This window comes from Passer domesticus, chromosome 15, assembly GCF_036417665.1.
Source record: "Passer domesticus isolate bPasDom1 chromosome 15, bPasDom1.hap1, whole genome shotgun sequence".
Lineage (NCBI taxonomy): Eukaryota > Metazoa > Chordata > Aves > Passeriformes > Passeridae > Passer > Passer domesticus.
In genome coordinates this window covers 10,416,342-10,440,524 of record NC_087488.1, presented here as the reverse complement: position 1 = coordinate 10,440,524, position 24,183 = coordinate 10,416,342, and the positions used below count along the sequence as shown (strand labels likewise).

Below are 24,183 nucleotides of genomic sequence, written 5' to 3'. Positions count from 1 at the left end.
ATTCATCCTACCTGGTAAATTCTGATGATGTAAGCCAAGAAAGACAATGTTTTAATCTGAGCAGCAATGAAATCAGCATACAACTCCTTGTTATAGAGTTTATGTTGTCTGAAATGAAAGGAACAGTGGTTACGATTTTATTCCTACCCTTCAGTACCTTCACTCAGAAAATTCTGTGAAGTTTCAAATTACATCATCTTGTAGTGAAGTTCTTGCTTCTGAAAAAAATACAATCTCTCTGGAAGAGCCAATTTTCAACAAGCCCTCTGCCATTCAAATTCCCAGCAGCACCTTTCTACAGAAAGCCAAGCCAACACAAAGCAGCACACATTTGGCTCAGCTCCCCAAACTGGGGCAAATTTTTCTCCAAGCAATATTCCCTCCTACAGACTTGTCTGTCTCTCTCAAGCTCCAACCACTTAACCAGGTCAGCCAGGCAGACAGGGAAAGGCAGAGATCTTGCTCCCACTGCCCTGACCAGAACCACTTGCTGCTCTTCAGAAACATCCCCCTCTGAGGCAGGAAAAGCAGCGCCTATCCCTGCAACATCACAAGGCTTCATGTAAGCTACACCTTGAAGAGCACAGATCTATTACTGATGGTATGGAAAAAGATTAGACAATGACAAGTGTCTCAGGGTCTTCATCACTGCGATGATGTGAATTTTTGTCACAAACTCTATTTTAAAAAATTATCAAATCATAATTTTTTATTATATTTACTCATTATCAAATAATAAACTGGGACCTACTGCACAACTATGGACTTTACCAATGACATATAATGCCAATAACTTCACCTACCGAAACTTGGTAATTTTTAGTCAAATAATCATTGCTACTTTTGAGATTAAAAGCATAAGACTAGAATGAAAAATCAGAAGACAGAAGACAAAAATAGTTTGAGCAATATTGAATGATAGGTTTAAGTAGTTTATCTCAAATATCATCAAAATACCATTACATGCTCTTACCTTGCTTGAGCAGAAACTTGTATTATAATAGTGTTCATAATCAAGGGCACAAATTCAGCTACTACATTATGAATGTTCAGTTTGTAGAGCTTAAAAAAAGAAAGTATTATTAGAAAAATTCACAAGTTTCACTTGCAGTCAAATTACTGGAGAGATAATCAGAAAAAAATTAATATATCTCACCAGCTTTATTTTTAGATGATATTTTAATTTCAAAAGTATATAATATAAATTTTTACTAATATGACAGCCAACAAGAAGTTACATGAGCCAGTAATGAAGTATTTACATGCAAAATACTGAAGTGCACTAACCTGATACATGAGAACAACAATAATAGGTAGCTCAGCCAAGACCTTTAGTGATAAAGATCCTCTGGGAATTATTGAATGCTGAAAGAAAGAGTAGAAGCTTTACAGTCTAATTATTAATTCAAAAAAGTATGTAAAACACATTTTTACAGAAACTGCTCATTTTAGTAGCACTATATTTAACAATAACATCTTCAAAACACAAAAGCATTGGGTATTGCATTAAATAAAAATCCTGTAATTACAGCTGCATAGAAAATACCTGGAAAGTTTCAATGAGCTTCTACAGAAAAGTTTTGACAATAAAAACAAGTCCCCCAGTCTAAGAGCAGTCAGAACACTCACTGTCCTCGTCTCACTGTCCTCTCGCTCAGGGTTCACCTTCACCACAATGGTTGTAATCATGCCAACCATCTCAGGAGTGGGAACAGTGTTCTCTGGAATCACCTGAGGGTTCTCAAAGTACCGATTCTACAAGCAAAGAGCAGAAGAAAAATATCACAATGCCAGCAGCAGTGGAAAGGCCATCCATCTCCTCAGAACTGCTCCATGTAATTCTCCCCTGGAGCAGTTTTCTCCTCCCTGCAGGGATGTTTGCACTGCCTGGGGCAGACACACACCCTGCGAGCTCTCCCCCTGGACAGAGCAGCAGAAAAGCCCCCCCAGCCACGGTGGTTCTTCTGCTAAAGGAAAACATCCCAAGAGTTACTCTGTATCAGGGAGGGAGGCTCAGACTGGAGCCTCCCTTCGTGACTTCACCCTTCCCTCAAAAACTGACACATCTGGGAACCTGGAGACAACTGCAGCCAACCTCACCCTGCTTCAGAACTCCAGCTCACCTCATCTTCTCCTACCACTAACAGTGTGCCAGACACAAGGTTTTCCAAATCAAAAGCTAAATGTCTCCATTTTCAGACGTAGTTTTGATAAATAGATTCACTAAAACTATATTTACTTTGTATCACCAGATGCAAAATAAATATGTCAGTATGTTTTAGAGATAAAATTTGTAGTTATGATATTTGATGAAAAATTTTTTGTTAGGCTTTTTCCCTCCTGAGGAGCTGAAAGCCTCAGGAGAGAAATGTAAATAATAACTGTCTGCTGCTGTGGAATGCAACAGGTGCATCTGTGGTTTGGTGCTGGTTAGTTATTTCTAATTAACAGCCAATCCCAGATGCAGCTGCATCAGACTCTTAGAAAGTTACAAAATTTTGTTATGCATTCTATTCTTGGTTGTTTTTTTTTTTTTAGTTGATTAATCTTTTTTTTATTATTTTAGTATAGTTTTAATGTAGTATTTTAATATAACATATATCATAATATAATAAACCAGCCTTCTAAGAACATGGAGTCCAGACTCGCATCTCCACACATGGGGTGTTCACAACAAAAATTAAGAAATAAAAACTAGTTTTCTGACTATAGCAAGGGCAATTTAAGAAACAAAAAGCTTACCACTACTTTTGGAAGTTCCTTGTAAATCTGTTTCACAAAGTCCAAAAAATGATGAATCTAGGAAGGAAGAAGTCAGTCACAGAAATTTTTAAAAAATAATTTTAAAACCATAATTTTAGAATTCTGTATTAACAGTACAAATACATCAAATCTCCACTCACCTGTACAGTATATTTTTCATGATAACTGAAAATAATCTGAAAGTGTTCTCCTACTTTCTGCTTTGTGAGCATTAATTCAAATTTCACTTGGTAAGAATCGGATCTACCTACCATCTCTACATAGTTCCAATACAGTGTTGTTAGGTATAATTACTATGAAACAACTAAGTCTTCCCAAAAGAAAATCAAGGCATAAAGAATAACAATGCAAACTTCCAAATTCCCCTTGATGAGTCACAAGGGAGAAGAGGGGAGGCAGGGGGAAGTCAATCAGAGTAAATTCCTTTTTCAGAATTTTCCTTTATAAACTAAAAAGGCATAAATTCTCTTCCTTTGTGTGGGAATTTTATTCCTCAGACTGCTCATATTGTCCATAAACATTTATACCAAGTACAGCAAAGCTTTAACAGTTTGGTTTTTTCCCCAAGAGTGCTAGCATTATGCAATCCTCTTTGAAAAATCACTTTAATATTAAAAAAAGGAAAAAAAAATTAAACATATGGTTATGACAACAGGTCAGGCAACATAAAAGGATAACAGCAAAACAAACCAATCAACCCAGCTGAACAAAATAGCAATTCTGAAGAGCATGGCAGCAGGTTTTACACCATGTAACAAGAGTTATGACTTACTTCTTGAGTGATTGCTGGTCGGAACTGTTTGTGCAATTCAATAATTATTCTTAAGCAAATCAGTACATTTTCTTCATTCTCTGTCTGGAAAAAAAAAAAGAAACTTTTTAGTGAGCTCACTGCTGAATTCTCCAACTACTCAGTGGGTACTTCAAAACCCTGTAAAATTATATTCTTCTCAACAATCTGAAGTGCCCCATCAATATGGGTTTGTGTGAGCAAGATGCCTTTCCTTGGATACCCTGCAGTCCTAGAGTATGCTGAAATTAAATCCACCCCTGGGGGAATAAAACCCAGACATTTCCACCACTCTGTACCATCAGATCTGTTCCCATTGCCCCTCAAAAAGAGACCCCCATATGAGCTTCCAATGACAGTGTTGGGAATTCCCAGATAGAAAACAAGCTCTCAAAAATAAGCTATCTGCCAGAAAAGCCTGCCCAGCATGAGAACAGCTCCCTGTGCTTGTAAAATCAAAGTTTCTAAAGGGCAGAAGAGAACATGCAGAAAACCTGTAGATGGTAAGAGAGGGCATGGGTGAAGCTTAAAATAGAAAGTCTTTCCATTCGTGCTCCAGCAGCACAGCTATGGAAAATCCTACCCCCAGCAAACTTTGGAGATGAAGAAAGTAGAGGAAAATATTTCTGAAAGTTTCTGACAGTTTTAAGAGAAAGTAAAAAATACCTCCAGAAATCTGAACATCACAGACAGGATATTTTTAGTATGAAGACGAAGATGTTCATTTGTTGGTATTCTGTGAATTATTTCAAGCACAAGCTTCCGGAGTTGCTGTAAAAAAAAAAAAAAAAAAAAAAAAAAGGAAAAATAAAAATAATTATATGACAGAACTTTTTGAAAAGCCCACAAAACCCAATCAGTTGCAGCATCGTTCTCAGCTTAATAATTTTGCATGTTGAAATACAAAATAAGCCATTTTTTCATGTAAACATAGGCTTGTATACAAAGACATAACTCTTCCTACTACCCATCTATGTGAATGAGGCAAATTTAACTAATTTACAGGTGAAAAATCAGACTTTTTTACAGAATGCAATTTCATGTATTTAATGACAAAGATTCAACTTTTGCCTTTCATTCCTTACCTTCAGTAAAGTTGGTAATTTGTAACAATGTGTAGTATTTCAGTAAGAAAGCCAATTCTGTTGCACCTACTTTTCCTCCTTTTTCACAGATAGCAGAAGTTTATAAGTAACTTATTTAGAAACAGGACTTTTTCAGTTCCACTCCAAATGACAGATCTATTTTTAACAAGTCTTAAATCATTCACTAGGTTAATCAAGGACAGCAAAAAGGCAGGAGATGCTCCACACAGTTTACCTGTGCTGGCTTCTCCTGCAGAAACTGAACTTCCCCATCCTGCAGAAAGGTGAGAAACCGAGGGATGATGTGTTCCAGGAACGTAGAATATTGAGGGGATGATGTCACATTCTAATTAAGAAAACAAAATGGGGGGTTATAAAATAGGCATCACACAGATTATATTCAGTTACATTCAAAGCCACTATTACACATTTTCAGTGAATTTTGAATAGGTGCAGTGACTAAGTATCTGCTGACATTACAGAACCACGTGAGTTCCAAGTGAACATTAGCAAAACAAATTCAAGTCCTTCCCTACTGAAGGGAAGAGCAACGAGAATCAACTAAGTCTTCAGATTCTATCATATCACCAGACTAAGCAGTTAAAACTATTATTTTAGTCAGATAAATTGTTTCAGAAATAGTTTAAGTAGATAAAAAACTCCACAAGAATCATTTTTTTGTTTTCTATAACTTCCAACAGGCACATAACAACTAAGTATTTAACTAAAGTATAATTTCTGCTGACACAAGGCTGGGTTGTGTTTCACATTTTCTCTGCTGCTCATCTAAAAAGATGGTCCATCACCATGCAAAAGATGTCCCTGGAGACACCTCCATTCCTGATGTCAGATTCTGCATCTGACAATTCCTCTCCCACTTCCACACCATGGAATATAAAGAGGAATCTGAAGGGCCTCTGTTTCACAAGAGCACAATACACATTTGAACTAAATAAAAGAAAGCTTCAAATACAGACATTTCACATCATTCAAAAAATAGAAGAAAAATTTCTTACTTCACTTTTATTTAAATGCTTAACAAATAAAGATTTGGCAATGAAAGCTCACTAAGTCCAAATGTAATTCTTCAACAACCTGCTTAATTCCTAAATACAAACCTAGAATCAATGACTTGTAACCACATAATAATTAGTCACAGGATACTACTATTAATATTTTAACTGCATAACATCAGAAATTCAATTAATATACATTAAGCACAAGAAAGTCTGCCACTGCAGAAAGTTAGGGGGGTTTTGTTGGGGTTCTGTTGCTTGGGGTTATTATCTTTTTATTTACCTCAAAATTCTCACTGACTTCCTGCATCATTTTCAATTTGGTTTCATCAGCTGAAAATGAAAATTCAAGCAGAAAAATGTCAGTGTAAAGCTAGGTCATGAAGAAATCAACAAACTCATTGATCAAAGAAGCAATCAGATCTTATCAGTTTAGCCATCACTGCCCAATTATAAGACACACAGTTCTCTCAAACAACCACCACACAACTGCACACACACACACAGCTCACTCACTTTGGCTCACGCAAGTGTTTCTCATCATTTTGCTTCTGCAAAAATCAAAACTCAAAACAAATTCCAAAGTGAATTTGACAGATTTCACTGCCTCTTTCATCAGCTGTTCGAACAAGTCTGAACACTTGTGAAGCAAACTACTGAAGAGCTACAATTTACAAGAAGAAAAAAGTCTCTTACGTGTATTGACATCTGTAAGAGCAGCCACAAACTGAAGGTATTTTTTCATCAAAGTGGTTTGGTCCACCACCGTAGGCCCTTGTGCTGAAACAAATGCCATCTTGGAGGAGTAAAGATCAGCTTTCAGTACATAAAATCAAGACCAACACACCTACAAAAGAATACAGAAGTATTTGTTAGTTTACACAGCTTGTAAAGAGCAGCTATCCCATCACCTCCATTCATTCTTCTACCATATTGAAGAGGACCACCTTTTCCAAAAACATTTATTTAGGGCTTACAAATACAACACCAAGCACGTACAGCACTCATTGTGACAGGGCTGCACTAATAGATGAAAGGGGTTATTGAGCACAAACATTCACGTGCTCTGCGCGGTTTCCTCTCCCAGCAGCAGGCTCCGGGCTGGGGGATGCTCCCGACATCGCACGCCTGTCATCCCCTGCCTTCTGCCCCAGCCTTACGGCGACCCTCGGACACAGCCCCGCGGGACTCGCTCCCAGGGCCGCCTGCAGCTGTCCCGCCCCCACAAGCTGCCTGTGTCGCTCGTAAAGAAGCCTAAAATCACATCTAGCTTGGGACACCGGCGATCTCCCTCCTCCGCCGGGGGGTCCCCGTCAGTCCGGCCGGGCCAGCCGGGACCCCGCGCCCCTCACCTTCCCCGCCGCAGCGCTGCTCGCCCGGGTCGCTCCCCGCCGCCAGGGCGCCGTCACGCCGAGCCCATCTCCGCCCTGCGAACACGGGCACCGTGAGCGGCCGCAGCGGCGCTTCCCCCGCCCCTCAGCCCTCCCGGAGCCGCGCTCGGCCCCAGGCCTCCGCCGGGGCTCCGGCCGCCCCTCCGGCCCGCAGCGCGCCGTCCCGCCTCCCCCCGCCCCGCTCCACCGCGCCCGGGCCCGGGCCCCACCGGGGCGCCGCCGCTCCGCTCCTCACCCCGCGGCTCCCCGGGGCCGCCCGGCCGCGGCCCCCCGGCTCCCTCCTTTGTTGCTCCCGGAGGCCGCCGGCAGCGCATGGGCGCAACGGAAGCGCCCGAGCTCAGTTCCGGCCGCCTCCTCCCGGTGCCGCCTCCCGCGCCTCTCCCCGGGCGGAGACGGGCGCGGCACCGCCTTCCGCGCCTCTCCCCGGGCGGAGACGGGCGCTGCACCACCGGGCCGGTCCCGCGACCCGCCTTGACCCGCCCCGCCGGGGCGCTGCCGGCGGCCGCTGCCTGAGGCGAGCCCCGCCCGCCCCCGGAGGCTCCGCTGCCGCCGCGGCCGCCGGTAACAGCCGGAGAGGAGTTACCGGTGCCTCCGGCCAGCGCAGGGCCCGCTCCGCCCCGCCGGTGCCCCGGGGGAGCGGCGGCACCACCGGAAGCGAAGCGCGCAGAGACTGATCCGCCGCAAGAGAGAGCGAGAAAGAGCCTCGAATGCTGAGTTTAAGAAAACTAAAAAAAGGAAAGTAAACGAGTGAAAACCCAAATATACAAAACAAAACAGGAAAAAATAAAATAAAGCAAAAAAAAGAGAACACTAGAAAACCACATTCCGGCGGTTTTGCTGTCGCTCCTCGCCAGCAGCGCACCCGTTACAGGCCGTTCGCAGCGCTGCGGGACCGGTAACAGCAGCCGAGGTTCCCCCTGCAGAGCCATCCCCGCGCCACCGCAGGAATACTTTATAGGTGCTTGCCGCAACCAAAGAGCAGCACAAACCCCCTCCCAAACGCTCCGGGATGTCCCCACGCTCTCGGCAGACGGGAGGCATTTGTGGTTTTTATTGACTGTTTGTTTAAACCGCCGGCGGCTCCGCATCCCGGTGGCGCTGGCAGCGCGATCCCGCAGGAACTGCCCCCGGGAGAGGCGGGCTGGGCGCTGCGCGGGGGAGCGTCCCGGGGGCGCGGACACGGAGCCGCAGTGCCGCGGGGCAGCGCGGCCGCTCCCGCCCCGAGAGCCGGCCCCAGAGCCCGGCCCGCGGCCCCCAGCATGCGGCGGCTGCTCTGCGCGCTGCTGCTGCTGCTGCTGCAGCTCGGCCACGCTCGCTCCCCGGCCGCAGGTAAGGGGACGTCGGTCTGCATCGCCGCCGGGGAGAGGGCGACGGGTGCGGGGTGCTGGGGGCGAGGGCTCAGACCGCAGGAGTGAGATGTATCACGGATGGGGGTGGTTCCCTGCCCGAGCCCGATAGATGTGACAAGGGATGGAAGCAGCTCTGGGCACGCTCCCACCACCCCAGACTTTATTCTCCAGCGATCTTGGTGCCTGCAGTGAAGGTGGCGCATCCCGGGAAGCCGGGGTTCTGATTTGCACTTCTGACCCAAAAGCTGCGCTTCTGCTTCCCCCGCTGACCCCGCGCCGCAGGTCACAGGGCACCTGGGCAGCTGCCGTGGCACTCACAGAGCTCCGTTCTGCAGAGAGAGGTCGGAAAGGCAGGAGAAATCCCTGAACTGGATGGAGTGTTTTGCTGTGCCGGTCACTCCCTGGGTGACCTTGGGTTAGCCACTGAACCCAGCTGCTGCAGCTGTTGGAATGATATGGCCCTGATTTGTAAAGCACCGCGATATCCTCCAAGGAGAAGTGCTAGATAAGCATGAGGTAGTCAGCTATTTTTTTTTCCTGAATCCTGCTGAAACTAAGTGGAACATAGCCTGAATCTTCTAGAGACATGAAACCTCCCTCTGCCAGATTTCATCAAATCACAAGCATTTCTCTTTTAACTCGGCAAACTGAACTCAGGGCCATTTCTTGTGCTGTGAAATGGGAACAGTGGAGTTCTTTCTCAGGCAGTAGTGTTACAGTTCATTTCTCACAGTTCTTCTGCCTTCAGAATTGTTCAGCATCTGTGATCTGTAAAATAAAATGCAGGCACAAATGCCATCTCTTTCATCTCATCCCAAGATGATGGGTGCAGAAAAGCCAGCACAGGAGTTAGCTAGCCCCAGTGCTCCCTTCATATTAGAGGCCATGGATGAGTGAGAAATGCACTTTCTAAAGGTCAGGGATTTAGGTGCCTGGTAGCAGTCTGGTGGCAGCTGAAAGAGGGGATAAGGAAAGGCACCTGCCTTAGAGGCCCCAGCTCTGCTGCTCTGCCCAGCACTGCTGATGAGAGGAGAGCCAGGCAGAGCTCTGATACAAAGGCAAGCAACCAGATCCTGCTCACAGCACTGTCCCAATCCACAGCTATTTTGCATTTCCTTTTGTTTTGGGTTTGGGGGTTGATTTTGTTGTTTAACACACGCACATTCTTTAATGCTTCTGCACTGCTATTTTTTTTTTAATTTAATGTATTCTTTCCACAAAACTCAACACTGTCTATTGCAGTAGTTGGAAGATCTGAAGTAATTGGAGTAAACATGGCAGAGAAGATAATGTTGAGTCATTCAGAGCAGCAGAGCTGGCTCAGTATCACAGGTCCTGCACCTCTCATGCCTTGATGTCTCATAGAATCATAGCATGGTTTGGGTTAGAAGGGACCTTTAAAGGTCATCAAATTTAACCCCCTGCTACAAGCAGAGACGTCTTCAACTAGATCAGGTAGCTCAGAGCCCAGTCCAACCTGACCATGAATGCTTATACTGGACAATCCGTGACAGAGTTTCACCATCCTCATTGTGAAACATCACCTCCCTCAACCTGCTGGCTGTTTTTTGGGGGTTTTTTTGTTGGCTCAAATCCACATTTTCATCCACCAGTACCCCCAAGGCCTTCTCTATGCCTTCATCCCCCAGCTTGTACTGAGCACCAGGGGTTACCCCAATGCAGTTGCAGCACCTTGCACTCAGCCTTGTTCCGCCCCATGAAGTTCCCATGGGCCCACTTTTTCAGCTTGTCCAGGTCCCTCTGGACAGCAACTGAGCTGCCACCACAGCATGGTACATCTTTTATTTGCCTTAGGACTTCTGGTCCTTCCCTGGAAAAGGAAATTTAAGATGGACCATAGCAAAAAAAAACGCTTTTACTGAGTTTTTTTATGTTTACTTATGAGGAAAGTTAGATAAACTTTTCAACAAAGCTGGCAAAGGAATCTAGTGAATGAAATCTCACCTGAGTTTGAAAGTTTATATTTTTTAGGACAGAGATTAGTCTGAGATGTTGTTTATTGCTATTTATTTCAACTCATATACACATAAAACAGTTTCTGTTCCAAATATTTAAACAATAAAAATTATGGTGGTAAATTCTTTGCTGGGATAGGTGTCATTGTAAGTTATATAACTAGAGCTGACTAGTTCAAGTGTATAAATAACTAAATGAAATTTAAAATGCCATACAGCAAGGTTTGGTCAACTCATTTTCTTCTGCTTTCTACAGAGTTGTACAGTCTGGAAATAACCAACAATGGTCCCATCACAACGGGAGCTCAAGCTACTGTTCAAGCCAGGCTAAGAATGAAGAACGAAAATGTCACATCAAACTGGTATCACTTCAACTGGGTCTATGCTCCTCTGATTCTGATAGAGAAATCCGAGCAGCAGTTTAATTCCATAATTAATGTGACTGGTGAATTCCCTGGCACTTTCCCTGTGTCTGTCTGGGTGACTCACAAAAACTGTTGGTTGTGTCGGCCGATTGCAAGAAACATCACTGTGCTCCAGATTACAGGTAAAATGGGTAAAATGGCTTTAAAACCTGTGCCTCTCCAGGAACTCAGTATATATGCCCCTGCAGCATCAGGGAGAAAACCAGTGCAAATATGGCTGCTGACAACAGAGTTTGATTTGTAGCCCTGTGGCTGAAGGTGGGTTTGGGAGCATGGTGCAATCACTACTTTACAGCCAGGTTCTAGTCTCTCTACACCCAGGAGGGAAGTGTGGTGCTGCCCATGTTTTCCTACCTCTGTCACTTAGAGAAACTGTACTGGAAACCAGATGCTTCAGCAGCTGCAGTCCATACATCAGCATAGGTCAGTGGTGTCCAAACTCCTAGAACAATGCTTCTTCCACTGCCTCCCAGCATTTCTAGACCTAAAGTTAGGATGACCATCAGCAGTGCCAATCTGCTGCTTTTCCCTGTTGCATGACACAGCAAATCTTAGGCCACCAGCACAGCAGAGCATTACATTTTCTTTTAAAGGTCTGTCTGAGTGTACTGAAATTGGATCTGAATCATGGCTGCATTTCTAAATGTTGCTAAGTGCAACTTCAGTTTTTTGGGAATATTCATAACCATAAAATTAACAACTGGTGTGCACTGGTTAACCAAATCTCTGATACAGGGATTGACAGCCCTATTCCAACAGTAACTGCAATTATTATTTGTGCATCACTAAAAAAAATGTTAACCAGATTTAATGAATTGTTAACAGGATAAGAGTCTGTTACTGGTAATCAACAGCCCATTAATTTTATAATGAGCTGGTGTCTCATCATATCTCTTTGTTCATAGGTTAGAGAGGATTTTTTTAGATCAGTCCTTGCCACTCATTGTCCAACAAAGAACATCTCACTGACAAAAACATCCCCCCTTTCTGTATTCACAATATATAGCACATCTGTTATTCACGGTAGTCAAATCTTAATTTCTGTAGAAACAACTAAAACTAAGGGGGGGAAAAAAGCTACATTAAAATCCCCACAAAACAAACAAAACCCACCATCCCAGACATGATGAGCATGTGTACCTGACTCTAAAACTAGATGCTTGATATTGATACCAGTTATTTTAAAATAAATAGTAAAAGTTTATATTGAGCTCAATCAGTCCAGGATTATTTCTCTTAGTTCTATTACATTTTATCATGACCCATTGTATAACCCTCAATAAATATTTTAATTTCACTGCCTCATTCACACGCATGACAACACTGAGTAACAGATGTAAAATACACTTAACCACTTGGACTGGGACACAGCAAGACTTACCCAGTACATCTGAAAGAATGTTTTGATACACAGAGCATACTGTAGAAGCATGCTGTCATTCTTCTGTCACATATGCTGTCATACATGCTGTCATTCTTCTGTCACATATGTTGTCATTCTTCCTTCCCCTCTTTTATTCTTCAGAATTTATCACAGGGAACCTCACCATAGCCCAGATAGAAGACAGCAGAGTTACCACACATGGTTCTAGCTCCTCCAGTGACACAGTGACCCGGATTTCTTTCTCTCTTCATGACCCAAGTCATTACTTCAAGTCAGCATCATTTGTCTACAACTGGGATTTTGGAGATGGGTAGGTGTGGTTACTTTGTTTGCTTTAATGAGTATTCAGGATGGCTCTGATGCAGATGTTCATCTAGAAAAAAATCCCAATAAAATCAGCTAATAGTCTGCAGGCTGTAAATGTTGTTTTCATCAATTTTGTGAATTCTTTTAGCATTCTCTTTAGTTTCTTTAATTAAAAATGTGGAGATTAACTCTGGATCTTGCACTAATTGTAGTTCTATAGGTAATGCCACAGACAAATCCTTGTTTATATGGACATAAAGTAGAGTTAGAATCACAGCCACTGGAACATTGTCTGTAAAGAAAATATATTAGAACTTGTCCCTTTTTAAACCAGGAATATGCAAGCACTTGGTAAAAGGCAGTTTTGATGCTAAATGTTCATGTGTTGCACACAGAGTTTACCAGATTACCAAGGAACCCTTTGTCTACTGCAACTGCTCCTCCATGGGGAACCGCACGGTGCACCTGAAGGTCGTAGCTGAATGGGAGCAGACTGGAAGCATCATACACGAGAGAGAAATGATGCAGAAAACTGGTGATTTTACCACGGCTCTGGAGCTCTTGGGTAATTATGAAGCATTTTGCACCTCCCATGCAGAACTAGCCCTACATGTACAGATACAATCCAGTATGTACAGATACAATCTAGCTTTGACATGGTAACATAACTTCAACATTGTTTCACGTGCAAGGACTGGTCAGCGTCATTCAGAGAAGTATTTCCACTACATCCTCTTCTAGGGCAGAAAAATCGGTGGAAACAGATAAAATCTTCAGTTTCTTTTTAATCTGCAGACAATTTTACTGTCTTTTATAAAAGCCTTACATACAATTCAAACAACAAAGTGTTTATGGTAACTTATGCTGGATTTGTTTGTTCAATTTACACCAGCTATCCCTAAACAACAAATCAGTTAAATCAAGCATTAGGAAAGTCTCATTGATTTGATCAGCTTCAAGAGTAAATGAGCACAGAATTAAAAATGTAAATAATTAATAAAGTTGATTATACATATAAAAAGGAATCAGACAAAAAGTCAGGAAACTTACAGCATCTCTAGTGGTAGGTTTCCTTTTGGGGTGTGAGAAAAATAGTATTATTTGTGTGACTGATGAAGCTCAAACCTGCAAGTCTGTGTTGTGGAAACAAACCTTCACTGGGAAACCAGTGAGACTCAAGTTTACACGTGTAGTGTGACATCCTTGGCTTTTCATTTCTTCTCAGATGCTGTTAAAAGTATTAACATAGTGGGCTCCAGAGAGACTCAAGTAATGGAAAACTTGAATTTATCTCTTCATATCAATGGCACGTAAGTAGCAAACACAACTTCTTTTCCCCCCAAAATTGTCTCTTTAAGTGTTTTTCCCCAGTGTTTCCGAAAAATAGTCTGTTGAACCCCACAGAACAATTATTGCTAAAAAACCAAAACCACCTCCTTCCTCCTAAAAAAATACTGTTGAATATTGCACTTTCCTGACTTGAAATGCCATGAGATCTAAAAGCCTGAAAGACCCTGCATCTTTACAGAAAAGTAGAATCCTCCTATGTAAAGCAAATGCCTTTTAAAAAAAAATCTTTGTAAAGGGAAAGTTAAAAGACAAGTAGCCAGAGAAATAGTGGGGGAAAATACATCTGAAAGCTTCTTTCTGAACTTTTCTCCTTCACCAATTTCTCTGTTATTAAATTGAAATATATTTCAAGTCCTGTTGCACAGCAGCAAAGCCTGACTGGCATTGGGGATTAATAGGTTTGGGGAGTGATTCTGGCAAAGTTCAGATTGCCACAAGATGAATAAGACACAGAAGCCCCATGCAGCAAGGATCATAGAAAAATAGGAGGGCTGTGAGCACCTCAATCCTAGCACAAGCTCCCTCAAGTTGCAGCATTAGAGCACATTGGAGTTTTGGAGTGAGCAGCACCCAAACAGAGTCATTTAGCAAAGGCATAAACAGTCCCAACAGACAAAGCAGCACAGTTTGCATTCAGAAAGGGAAAGGCATATTGGCAGGAATGGGAACTGGAGATGGCATCCCAGTAAAGGGGAACAGCCAAAAACTATGACAGGCAAACCTGAGATCACAAAGAGCAGGCTGGGTGACCTCCTAGTCACAGGACTGGGGCTGATGCAAGAGGAGTTTAAGATAGAGATGCAGTGACAAAGAGATGGGTTATCAAAAACAAAGCTGGAAAATGAGCTAAACACATAAACATGATGCTTTCTTTAGCAAAGAATGTTGTAATGAGATAAGAAACAAAAAACTAATCAAATAGGGTAAAGAAAAGCTCTGTCTGTTGTCAGAATCAAAGTCTGTAGTGCATGAGGTGAGTTCAAGCAGAATCAGTTGAAACAGGGATCTGGAAGGGTAAATAAAAGGCTTCAATTAGAGGTGGTGAGAAGCCACATGGCCATGAAGTGCACTAAATTGCTAGATAGCAAATAAAAACCCTTTGGTTATTGTAAGGGAATGCTGTGATCCTTGAAATTTACACATTTTCCAGCTACTAGTCCTTTGCACAGAGCTCATCTTGTATTCTTTCCAGGTTCATGTGTAGGGTGTTTTAATTAAAACAGTCTTGGGTGTGCTTCAGTGGTACAGACAGTGATCTCTGTGTGAGAAGGACAAAGAAAAAACTATCTTCCATTGGAAGTGCAGGAAAAAAGATTCTTTTTATCTTTATTGGATAGGACTTTATTGGAAGGACTATGGAGTTTTCTACACACAGGGGCCCACTGATGACCCTTGCAGGTATTCAGCTCTCAGCTGAAAGACCTGCCTTTATAGAAGCATCACAAAGAACTTTTTCATTTGGCATGTGCTATAAACCAAAAACAGTGCAGTTGGTTATTTCTTTATTTGTATTTAAGTTAACTTCATTAGTTTCAAAATTATTCTGCTATTTTAACCAAGCTCTTTGCTGAAATTTTGTGCAGAGTTTTCACTTTTTTTTTTTTTTGTCTTTTTTGTCTTTTTGCTCTTGTCGTTTCAGCCCACCACTGGCATTATGCTGGCTTATAAAATCCGAGTGCATTCCACTTGAAGGTGACAAATGCCATCTGGTGGAGATCAGTGGCTCCTGCTACAACCTCAGCCACACCTTCAGGGACGCGGGGCAGTATTGCCTCAGTGTCAGGGTGGAGAACGGCGTGACAATGCTGCAGACCTACCACGGGATCAAAGTGCGGCCAGCAGGTGAGGGGCAGGGAGTCTGAGCAGCACGGAGGGTCCCAGACAGGTCAGGGACAAGCGTGGATTAACCAGCCTGCAGATGAGGTTTCAGGAATGTGGTGTAGATCCCTAAAATGAGAGGAATAAAAAGGGAAATGAGAATTTATAATGTGCCTGCTGCAATTGCTCTGAGCTTCTTATGTTCTGCTGAACCCTCAGTCCCAAGAGTGTCTTGAAGCTACTAAGTACACTGGGAAGGCTGTATTACTTAGATGAAATATTTTTCAGTTTAAATAGTCCAGCTTTTGTAGTTAGAGAGGATAACTAGGAAAATATATGCGTCTGAAACACTACCTTAATTAAACAGTCTCAATTCTTTTTGCTTAGTTTAATTATGGAATTTTGAGGGTAGATTTTTCTAGGCCTCCATTTCATGACAAGCCTCTGTCCCTCCTGCCAGTGACCCCAGCTGGCTCCCCCATGTGTGGTCCCTAAACCACCTGGGAGAGTGCTTAGGTGGCCAGGTGAAGAGGACGGGGCACAGCCAGGCTGTGACACAGAGTGGTCACACCATGTCACTGTGAGCCAGCTGTGTACACACAGGGCAGCTCACTCCAGAAGGCACTGGTATGCATGCAGGGCTGAATCCTCTGTGCTGGAGGCTCTTGGCTGCTGGGGAGGTGAGAGTCCTTCCCACCATCTTGGGGTACCACAAACACCCTGGGGAGTCAAGGCTACCATATGTAACTGGGTAGAGGTTTCTAGGCTCTTCAATGCAAAAGAGGGAAGTAAGGGAAAGACCCTTACAAACCCCTCTCCCACTCCTGAGATTTCAGAAACACCTGGAATGATTTGAGCTGAAAAGTTTATTTCTTAACCACATTCTTTCTTTTTTCTAAAAATACTCCTAAAATTTATTTATTGTTTCCTTCTCACTGTTGCCTTTTTCTGGGGTATTGTGTCACTCCCGAAATGTGTCCTTGTGCTTTTTCCTAGGAATCCACCCAGCTTTCTTTGTCCTGCTCTGCACTGCTCTGGTTTCAGCGATGCTAATACTGGTGCTGTACACAACTTTTCGAAGTCACACACAACAAAAAGATCTCGTGGAGGTATTCAGTTACTCTTACACTGGGCTGGGATAGTAATTAGGTAGCTTTCAGCCATGAAAGGTATCTGATATGAAAGGTTCTTTAATCCCCAGACAAACAGAGTGGGAGGGAAAATTTCCCTGGTAATTGTGATTTGTTCCACAAAAAAAAAAAAAAAAAAATCCAAGCAGTGTAGGCAAATGAAGAAACAGCCTTGCTTCTGGCTTGATGCAGAGAGCTCTGAATTGCCAGAATAATAATGGGCAGTTTTTTAATATTCCCAAGGAGATTCTTGCATTGAAGTATCCATTCCAGAGGATCTGCCTCAGAGTAGTTACATGAAAGAAAGCAAGGAGATGGTGCAAAAGGATACAAGATAATAAAAAATAAACCCAAAGCAGCCTTAAATTGTTACCTACCCCTTGTATGTGGCCTTCATCTCCCCAGCTCACTGCCATCTCTAATATACTTTCACTTGCTACAAAAGGTGCTTGTAATACACATGAGTTCTTAAATCAAAAGTAGCTTTCATGGTACTTTGGAAAGTACCTAATACCCTTTACACTGTGCCACAATATAAATTATATACCTCTGGAGACACTGTCTATAAGCCATGTGCACAGCAGGTATAAATCAGAAGCCTATTTGAAGTTAGTGACTGAGTGAAAATGGTTGAGGACCAAGTGCCATTTGCAGCCCAATGTGCTCTTGCTGGATTTGAGCCAGTGGGAGCTGAACTAAAAATTATCTTTTTGATGTTTCTTTCCCAGGTAGCTGACTTTGACTTTTCTCCACTGTCTGATGAACACCGGTCTAACCATTCCAAGTCAGGCTGTGGCTCAATATGTTGCAGATCATGTTTTCTTCAACCATCAAAAGAAGCTGCCTGGGAGAGTCATGAACTTCTACATTCACTTTACAAGCCAGTCAAAATGTACACACTGTGAAGAACACAATTGCACTTTGGTTGCACTAACTGTCTAACTTTCTCACTTAGGCTAAGTCAAAAGCCTGGTGCTGCATGAATGGTTTGGTTTTGCCAATGCAATGAGGTTCACCACTTTAACTCCAGCACTCGAGTACTTCATTTTCTGAACTTAAAAATAACAAGAAACACAGTAGAAGTGGCTTTGTATTTTTAACTTATACGGGTGTGTACATTTACAGCTGTAAACGCAGCATTTTATTCTTATGAAAGATTGTTTTATGTGCAGGTTTGCTAAATTCACTACCTCTTGTAGTTTCTCTGTTCCTTCTGTTCTCTGTTCCAAAGAAGAAAATGTCTAAGACAAACACATCTCCTTTCCTATGTACAACAGCATTACTGGAAATGGAAGTCACCCAAAATACTGTTTAATGTGTATTTCTTCTATCAAGGAAGTGATGTGTCCATGTTGAAAACAGAGGTGTTTCCAATGAATCAGACTACCTAATTATGTTGTCCTTTTTCCTGTCTTAAAAGACCCCTTTTGAAGCTAATGGACTTCTGTCAGACTGCAGTGGTAGTGACGTGTTCACCTGCTACCAGTATTTTGGTGCTGCATCAACCTCCACATGCCCACCACTTTCTAAAATAGAATACCACTCTAATCTGTATAACTAGCTTTTTTGAGGCTATTCATGTTTCTTTTATACTTCATATTACTCCCCAATTAGCCATCAAAGGTCCTCTTCCAAAAAATGCAACAACTAGTAGCTCAAAGCTGTTCAGCAAAACAGATTTAATTGAAATTCCTAATCAATGTTCCAGGCTGTATAAACTCCATGCAGACTATCATCTACTATCAGCTTCCTGCTCAGCCAGGCTTTGCCCACTGGCATTTCAGAGTACCCTGGAGGCTTTTAAACAGAAGTGCCTTTGTGTCCACTTTTTTTAAAATGTGACACACCCTCCCCACCTCTGTTTAAAGCATATGTTACAGGTATTGTGGGCTTAAGGTTTTTCACAGTATCTCAAATGATTAGAAGATAATTGTCTTAATGTGGGGATTTACCATGAGGTTTTTGGAGTACTCATCTCACATGTTCAGCTTTTATGCTTCCTCGGAGGAGCCCAGAGCTTCAGTTCCTCTGTGAAAGAAATTATATGACCCTTAATTAACTTGATACATTTAAAATAGAATAGGATCATGTAAGATAACAAATCCAAAACCTATAAACCCAAAACCTATAAACCCCCTTTTGTCAAAAGGTCCCTTCCAAAGCAGAACTTCTTTCAGCTTTTCTTCCTGAGAAATGGTATTTCTAAGCAAGGTCTTTGATTGAGAGTAGTGTTCTTTGTATTCTTTCTCAGTGCACTGGTATCAAACTCTTATCTTCAGCCATATTCAGTTACTGCAAAGAATGTGCCTCTCTTTAGCAAAGAAGCTACTGTGCCTGAGAGCTTTAGATCAATTGTTTATTCCTGAGATCCCAGCCCTCTGAGCCACTGCCAAAGGCAGTGACTTGTTCTGGGATGTCAGCATAGTTTGGAAATGGCTACATGGTGCTTGGGCAGTGGAAAGAAGAGATTTCTGATATGCAAAATGCAGCTCAGAATGACAGAGTCCTGAGACTGCACAGGGGTTTCTGCAGCCAGAATTGAGTTTGGGCTTCTTTTATTACATTTGTGAAAGACGTGTGGCCCTTGCTGTTGTAATACACTTAAAGACAACACATTGACATGTTAATGGATGTGTAAAAAGCCCTTTCTTCTCCATATTGTACTGCTAGCAAAGGCAATATCTGTGAGAGCAGACTCAGTTATAGATACATGAAACTGGCATCCTTTGGGTTTGAAACAGGTCATTTGAAAGGAATAAGACTTATGCTTGGCCCCCTTTTGAATTAATACCCTGGTGATCCAGAGTGTCATGTGGACTTAGGCCATGAACTTTGCTGCTTTGGGTTTTTGCATTTGTGTTCTCCACTATATGTATAAGCCAAGATACCACTGATCATGCCAAATCTGGCAAAGTAGGCATCAAACCCCATCAAAAAAGTGGGACATGGAGTTAGAGATACAAAAGACAGGACTAAGAAAATTCCTATTGAGAAAAACAGAGCAAATGTCCTTCAGAAGAACATTGGCTCTTACTCTCTGCCTAGAGTGAAGAAAGGATGGCAAATGAATCAAATTATTCAGGAGGGTAGAAAAGATAAAGTGCTGCAAAGTAGAAAGTCAACACTATCAAATACTGGAAGACACTTCTTCAAGAGCAGACAGGAATAGAGGTTAGAAAGAAAGACAACTCTGGCAAAAAATAAGCAGTGGAGAAAGTACACTTAAAAGGATATGTCAAGAAGCCAATTAACCAAGAAAATTTAAACAGCCTTAGCAAATTGAAATATAAGTATGAGAAATATTCAGACGAATATGTTCTTGAATCCAATATGAAACTGCTTCCTGCACAAAAGACTGATCTGTGGGTTTGATAAATGCATCTGAAATTGAAGACAAAAGGTAATTGAGCAGTTCAGGATACAGCAATGAGATTAGTGGGACGTAGCAAGGACCAGGAGGAGGATTCATTTTGTTAACCTTAGAAATCAATGACCTGAAAAAGGAATGTTCAGCACAAGGACCAAACTCACTGACTCAAAACAAGAGTCCAGTGAGTGCAAAGCCAAAGAGCCATTAAATTCAGGTGATAAGCAAGAGTGTGGGCAGATAAAAAATGTATGCAATGAGAACTTTTTACAAGGAAAGGCATTTGAGCACAGAAAGGTTTTGGAAATGCACAGTAGAAAAACACACAGCAAAGCAAAATAACTTCTTTTGCTCTGTAATTTGTCATATAAACAATGATGTTGGTTTGTGCAGTAATTGTGAGGACAAATCAGCCTTTTATCTTAAAAGCAGAGCATAAGGCTCCGTGGCTGAATGGGTCAAGGCTGAATTTTGTCTGTCCTCTCTGGAAAGGAGATTACACAGCCCAAGCTGTGACCACACGAGGCCTCTGTAGCATTTGCTGGGTGCTGTAGGAACAGAAGTTTTCTCAACAAAAGGAAGGTGAAGAACTTCATATTTAAATGCTCAGCTTTATTATTAGATAATCAGCCAACACTTCACCTTGATTTTTGAGCTAGTTTCCATGGAAACTGAAATGCCATCCTGCAGCTGTCACAAAATTGCTCAGATCCTGCAGATCTCAGCTTTGACAGCACACCGTGCACTACAAATGTGGATTTTTAAACTACAGCCACGAAAGTAGGGAACACAGAAGTTTCAGAAACTTCTTTCAGAGCTGGTAGACTCATCACCAGCATGTGTAACTCCTACAGCAGTGTGGACAAAGAAAGCAGTCATGGCAGATCAGGGAATCATGAAGTCATAGAATGGCCTGGGTTGGAAGGGACCTTAAAGGTCATTTTGTTCCACACCCCTGCCATGGTTGCACTAGACCAGGTTGGTACAAGTCCCATTCAACCTGGCCTTGAGCATTTCCAGGGATGGGGCACCCACAACTCTGGGCCTATATCAGGGTCTCAACACCCTCACAGTGAAAACAATTCTTTTCTGGTGTCTAAATTAAACCTCCTCTCTGTCAGTTTGAAGCCATTCTGCCTTGTCCTGTCACTACATGTTCTTGTAAAAAGTACTCTTTCCATCTCTCTTGTCATCTCCCTTCAGGTAGGGGAATCAGGTCAGCCCAAAGCCTTCCCTTTTGCAGGCTGAACTATCCCAGTTCTCTCAGCCTTTCCTCAGAGCAGGATTGCTCCATTCTTCTGATCCCCGTGGTGATCTCCTCTGGACTCTCCAACAGCTCCAGGTCCTTCCTGTGCTGGGCCCCCAGAGCTGGGGGCAGCTCTGCAGGTGGGGTCTCACCTGAGGGGTGCAGAATCCCCTGCCTCTAAATGGTGTTTTATAAAACACTGGAGTCGTGCAACTGTCCCAACTACAGGAGCAAATCATACTAGAGCACTAGAGAAAAGACTAGCCCAGCCAAATTATTTTCTAATGCATTTACTCACAGCAGTCTTGGGAGGCAGAGAAGTGATATTATCACTTTCACAGGAGGCAGAAGGGAGCCGTGCAGAGATATGGAGCTTGCTCGAGCACAGGCAGCTGCAAATACCTGCATAAAATTCGAGATTAAAAAGATTACAACCATCTACCAAATCCTTGTTCTTCTGTTGGAAATTATATAACTTTTCCAATTTTTAATTAATGGCTTTAATGAATTTAAATTAATTGATTTTATTTAATCATAACTTGTGTATTAATTATAAGTAATGTGTTAAATCACTTTTAGCCAAAACTTATCATGAGCAGGTATTGGGGAATACAGCTTGGGAAAATTACAAAAACTTAAAGTTTTGTTTATCTAACTTTGATTGTTTCAATGAGCAAGGCCTGGGAGAGTGTGATGTATTGTTGAAATGGGATACGAGAAGTGAAGAATTTATGGACCACAAAGATGTTTTTCAGGAACCAGAAGGTAAAGAAGAAGATAACAAAGACTCAGTATATTTGTGTTGGAAAATCCCCGCTGGAGGAAGAAAGATACTAAAAAGACTAAAAATATGAATTAGCAGGAACAGTGAGAAATCCATAACCAAGAGAGGACAGAATACTAACTCATGAACGAATTGTGTGATTTGGAATCAGTGAACATTAATCGCTTTGTTTACTAAAAATACACAAACAGGTGAAGAAGTTTTTTATCAGCACCTTGTGGGGAGGCCGGAAAATTTTGTCGGCCACACAGACACACACACACCTCTTGAGCAAAAACAAATCAACACCTTCCTCACTGGCACTAAAAGGTGTCAGAGGGTTTATCGACCCCGGAGGGTTTAAAAAGGCTCTGTTAGAGTTTATTTCCCCGGCGGGCTCGGGAGCTTGTCGCGGCCTGAGGAGCGAGGCCGGCTCCGGGCCCGGGCCGGGCCCCGCCGCGCACCGGCCGGCCGCCAGGGGGCGCCCGCCGCGCGGGGATCTCCCTCAGCCGCCTCAGAGCCGTGGCCGCCACACGGGACAGGGGACACGGGGCACGGGACAGGGGGCACGGGGCACGGGACACGGGGCACGGGGCAAGGGACACGGGACACGGGGCACGACACGGGGCACGGGACACGGGACACGCTGAGGGGCGGCCGCCGTCCCGAAAAACCGCGGCGAGGGTGCGGTGGCGCCCCGTGCAGCCCTGAGACCACGCTCGGGGTCACCACTGAGGCAAAATGCTGTGCTGTCCTGTGCAAGGCTTGTGTCCCTCACTGGGAGGCGACGGACGGACGGACGGACGGACGGATGGATGGATGGATGGATGGATGGATAGACTGAGCATGCTGTGTGCTCCTCAGAGAGAACTTTCTCTACTTTGTTCAGTGCACTGGAATGCCCCATCCCTCCATTCTTAGTGGGACACACTGCGTGATTAGGAACTGAGGGACGAGGTCCAGCCTGTGAGCAGCAGCAGCTTCACTCTCCATGGAGGAGAGCAGCTGTGAATTCTAGAACCACTGATGTTGGAATCAAGACCATCAAGTCTGACCTTTCCCCCCCGCACCTCCAAGGCCACGGATGACCCACATCCCCATGTGCCACATTCACACATCCTTTCAAGCCCTCCAGGGATGGGAACTCCACTGCTTTCCTGGGCAGCCTATTCCAGGGCTTGACAAAATTTGGTGAAGAAATTTTTCCTAATATCCAATTAAAACCTTTTTTGGTGCAACTTGAGGCCATTTCCTCTTGTCCCACCATTTTTTTACTTGGAGAAGTAGTGATGTTAGTGGAGTTTCAATCTACAATGACTTGAATTAAGGAAAACAATGAAAGCAACCCACGGAATAAAACACAGCTGAGTGTAAACATTTATGGAAATCACCTGAAGGTGCCCATGACTTCAGTGGAAGGTCTCAGAAACAGGGAAGCAGAAGGAGCAACAAACGTTCTGGTTTAATAACTCTGTAAGATTGATTCTTTGTGGTATTATAAATTAGGACTTTGTCATTTAAGGAATCTTTTCAGGCATAATTAAGACACAAAATGAGAATAGACCACAGCAATAAAAGTTCTCTTATCTGATCAAGAGCACGCATTTAATAGCAAAAAAATTAATATTATGCCATAGGTTTTTAATGTCTTTTCAGTCGCCTGTCCTTAATCTATTCTTCTTTCATTATATGCAAAGCACTTATAATATTTTGAATAAAATCAAAAAGGAAAAATAATCTAAAAATCCAAATGCACTTGCTAATTAAATAGCAATGCCCTCACTTCCATTCAGGCAATCTCGATAAATTACAGTCTTCCCATACTAATTAACTTCAAGTTTAATGGATTTCTCTCACCACTGCAAGCTATGTAACGAAACACAACATGCTCAACTTTACAAAAACAAGTCAATATTGAAACTGGTCGCTTGATTCTGCTCCAGCAGAGCACTCAAACACGTGTGTCAGTGCAAACACAGGAGGAGCAGCTCCCTGTGGTGCTGGAAAGTGCTCGATGGAAAGCT

At 42.9% G+C, this 24,183-nt stretch overlaps 2 protein-coding genes and 1 long non-coding RNA gene across 10 annotated transcripts in view; 1 reads left to right on the top strand and 2 right to left on the bottom strand.

The window, feature by feature from the left end:
• TRRAP (transformation/transcription domain associated protein) overlaps positions 1-7,422 on the bottom strand; it is a 75,289-nt gene extending 67,867 nt beyond the window's left edge. For 2 of the 3 annotated variants that reach the window (XM_064390769.1, XM_064390771.1), the window contains exons 1-12: positions 7,281-7,422; positions 7,007-7,081; positions 6,351-6,501; positions 5,938-5,987; positions 4,874-4,984; positions 4,220-4,324; positions 3,536-3,619; positions 2,743-2,799; positions 1,630-1,755; positions 1,288-1,365; positions 974-1,062; positions 12-108 (exon numbers count right to left, since the gene is read on the bottom strand). In XM_064390769.1, the coding sequence (XP_064246839.1) occupies positions 12-108; positions 974-1,062; positions 1,288-1,365; positions 1,630-1,755; positions 2,743-2,799; positions 3,536-3,619; positions 4,220-4,324; positions 4,874-4,984; positions 5,938-5,987; positions 6,351-6,450 (897 nt within the window). In that variant the 5' untranslated portion in view covers positions 6,451-6,501; positions 7,007-7,081; positions 7,281-7,422. The remainder of the gene's footprint in view (positions 1-11; positions 109-973; positions 1,063-1,287; positions 1,366-1,629; positions 1,756-2,742; positions 2,800-3,535; positions 3,620-4,219; positions 4,325-4,873; positions 4,985-5,937; positions 5,988-6,350; positions 6,502-7,006; positions 7,082-7,280) is intronic. The other variant, XM_064390770.1, reaches the window with a different exon arrangement.
• A 784-nt stretch (positions 7,423-8,206) lies between these two features.
• TMEM130 (transmembrane protein 130) lies at positions 8,207-18,174 on the top strand. 2 transcript variants are annotated; one of them, XM_064390773.1, is made up of 8 exons: positions 8,207-8,374; positions 10,627-10,917; positions 12,321-12,489; positions 12,881-13,050; positions 13,711-13,795; positions 15,475-15,677; positions 16,650-16,762; positions 17,512-18,174. In XM_064390773.1, exons 1-8 carry the CDS (start codon positions 8,305-8,307, stop codon positions 17,686-17,688), a joined length of 1,278 nt encoding a protein of 425 aa, XP_064246843.1. In that variant the 5' UTR covers positions 8,207-8,304; the 3' UTR covers positions 17,689-18,174. The 2 variants fall into 2 exon arrangements, with proteins under 2 accessions (XP_064246843.1, XP_064246844.1); XM_064390774.1 differs by lacking the exon at positions 8,207-8,374 and adding an exon at positions 9,654-9,726.
• LOC135281698 (uncharacterized) lies at positions 8,724-22,604 on the bottom strand. Of its 5 annotated transcripts, none has more exons than XR_010348249.1 (5): positions 22,395-22,604; positions 21,695-21,798; positions 14,977-15,782; positions 11,150-12,552; positions 8,724-9,162 (listed from the first exon to the last, which is right to left on the bottom strand). It is a non-coding gene; the product is annotated as an uncharacterized LOC135281698 (long non-coding RNA). The 5 variants fall into 5 exon arrangements; XR_010348252.1 differs by lacking the exon at positions 8,724-9,162 and adding an exon at positions 18,736-18,811 and having other exon boundaries at positions 10,406-12,552; XR_010348251.1 differs by lacking the exon at positions 8,724-9,162 and having other exon boundaries at positions 10,406-11,324; positions 12,177-12,552.
• Between the last annotated feature and the right edge of the window lie 1,579 nt (positions 22,605-24,183).

Excerpts from the sequence above, each read along its gene's own strand:
- TMEM130 (XM_064390773.1), top strand. The coding sequence starts at position 8,305 with ATGCGGCGGCTGCTCTGCGCGCTGCTGCTGCTGCTGCTGCAGCTCGGC. Across the intron at positions 13,051-13,710 it reads CACGGCTCTGGAGCTCTTGG|ATGCTGTTAAAAGTATTAAC; the intron begins GTAATTATGAAG and ends ATTTCTTCTCAG. Across the intron at positions 13,796-15,474 it reads TCTCTTCATATCAATGGCAC|CCCACCACTGGCATTATGCT; the intron begins GTAAGTAGCAAA and ends TTGTCGTTTCAG.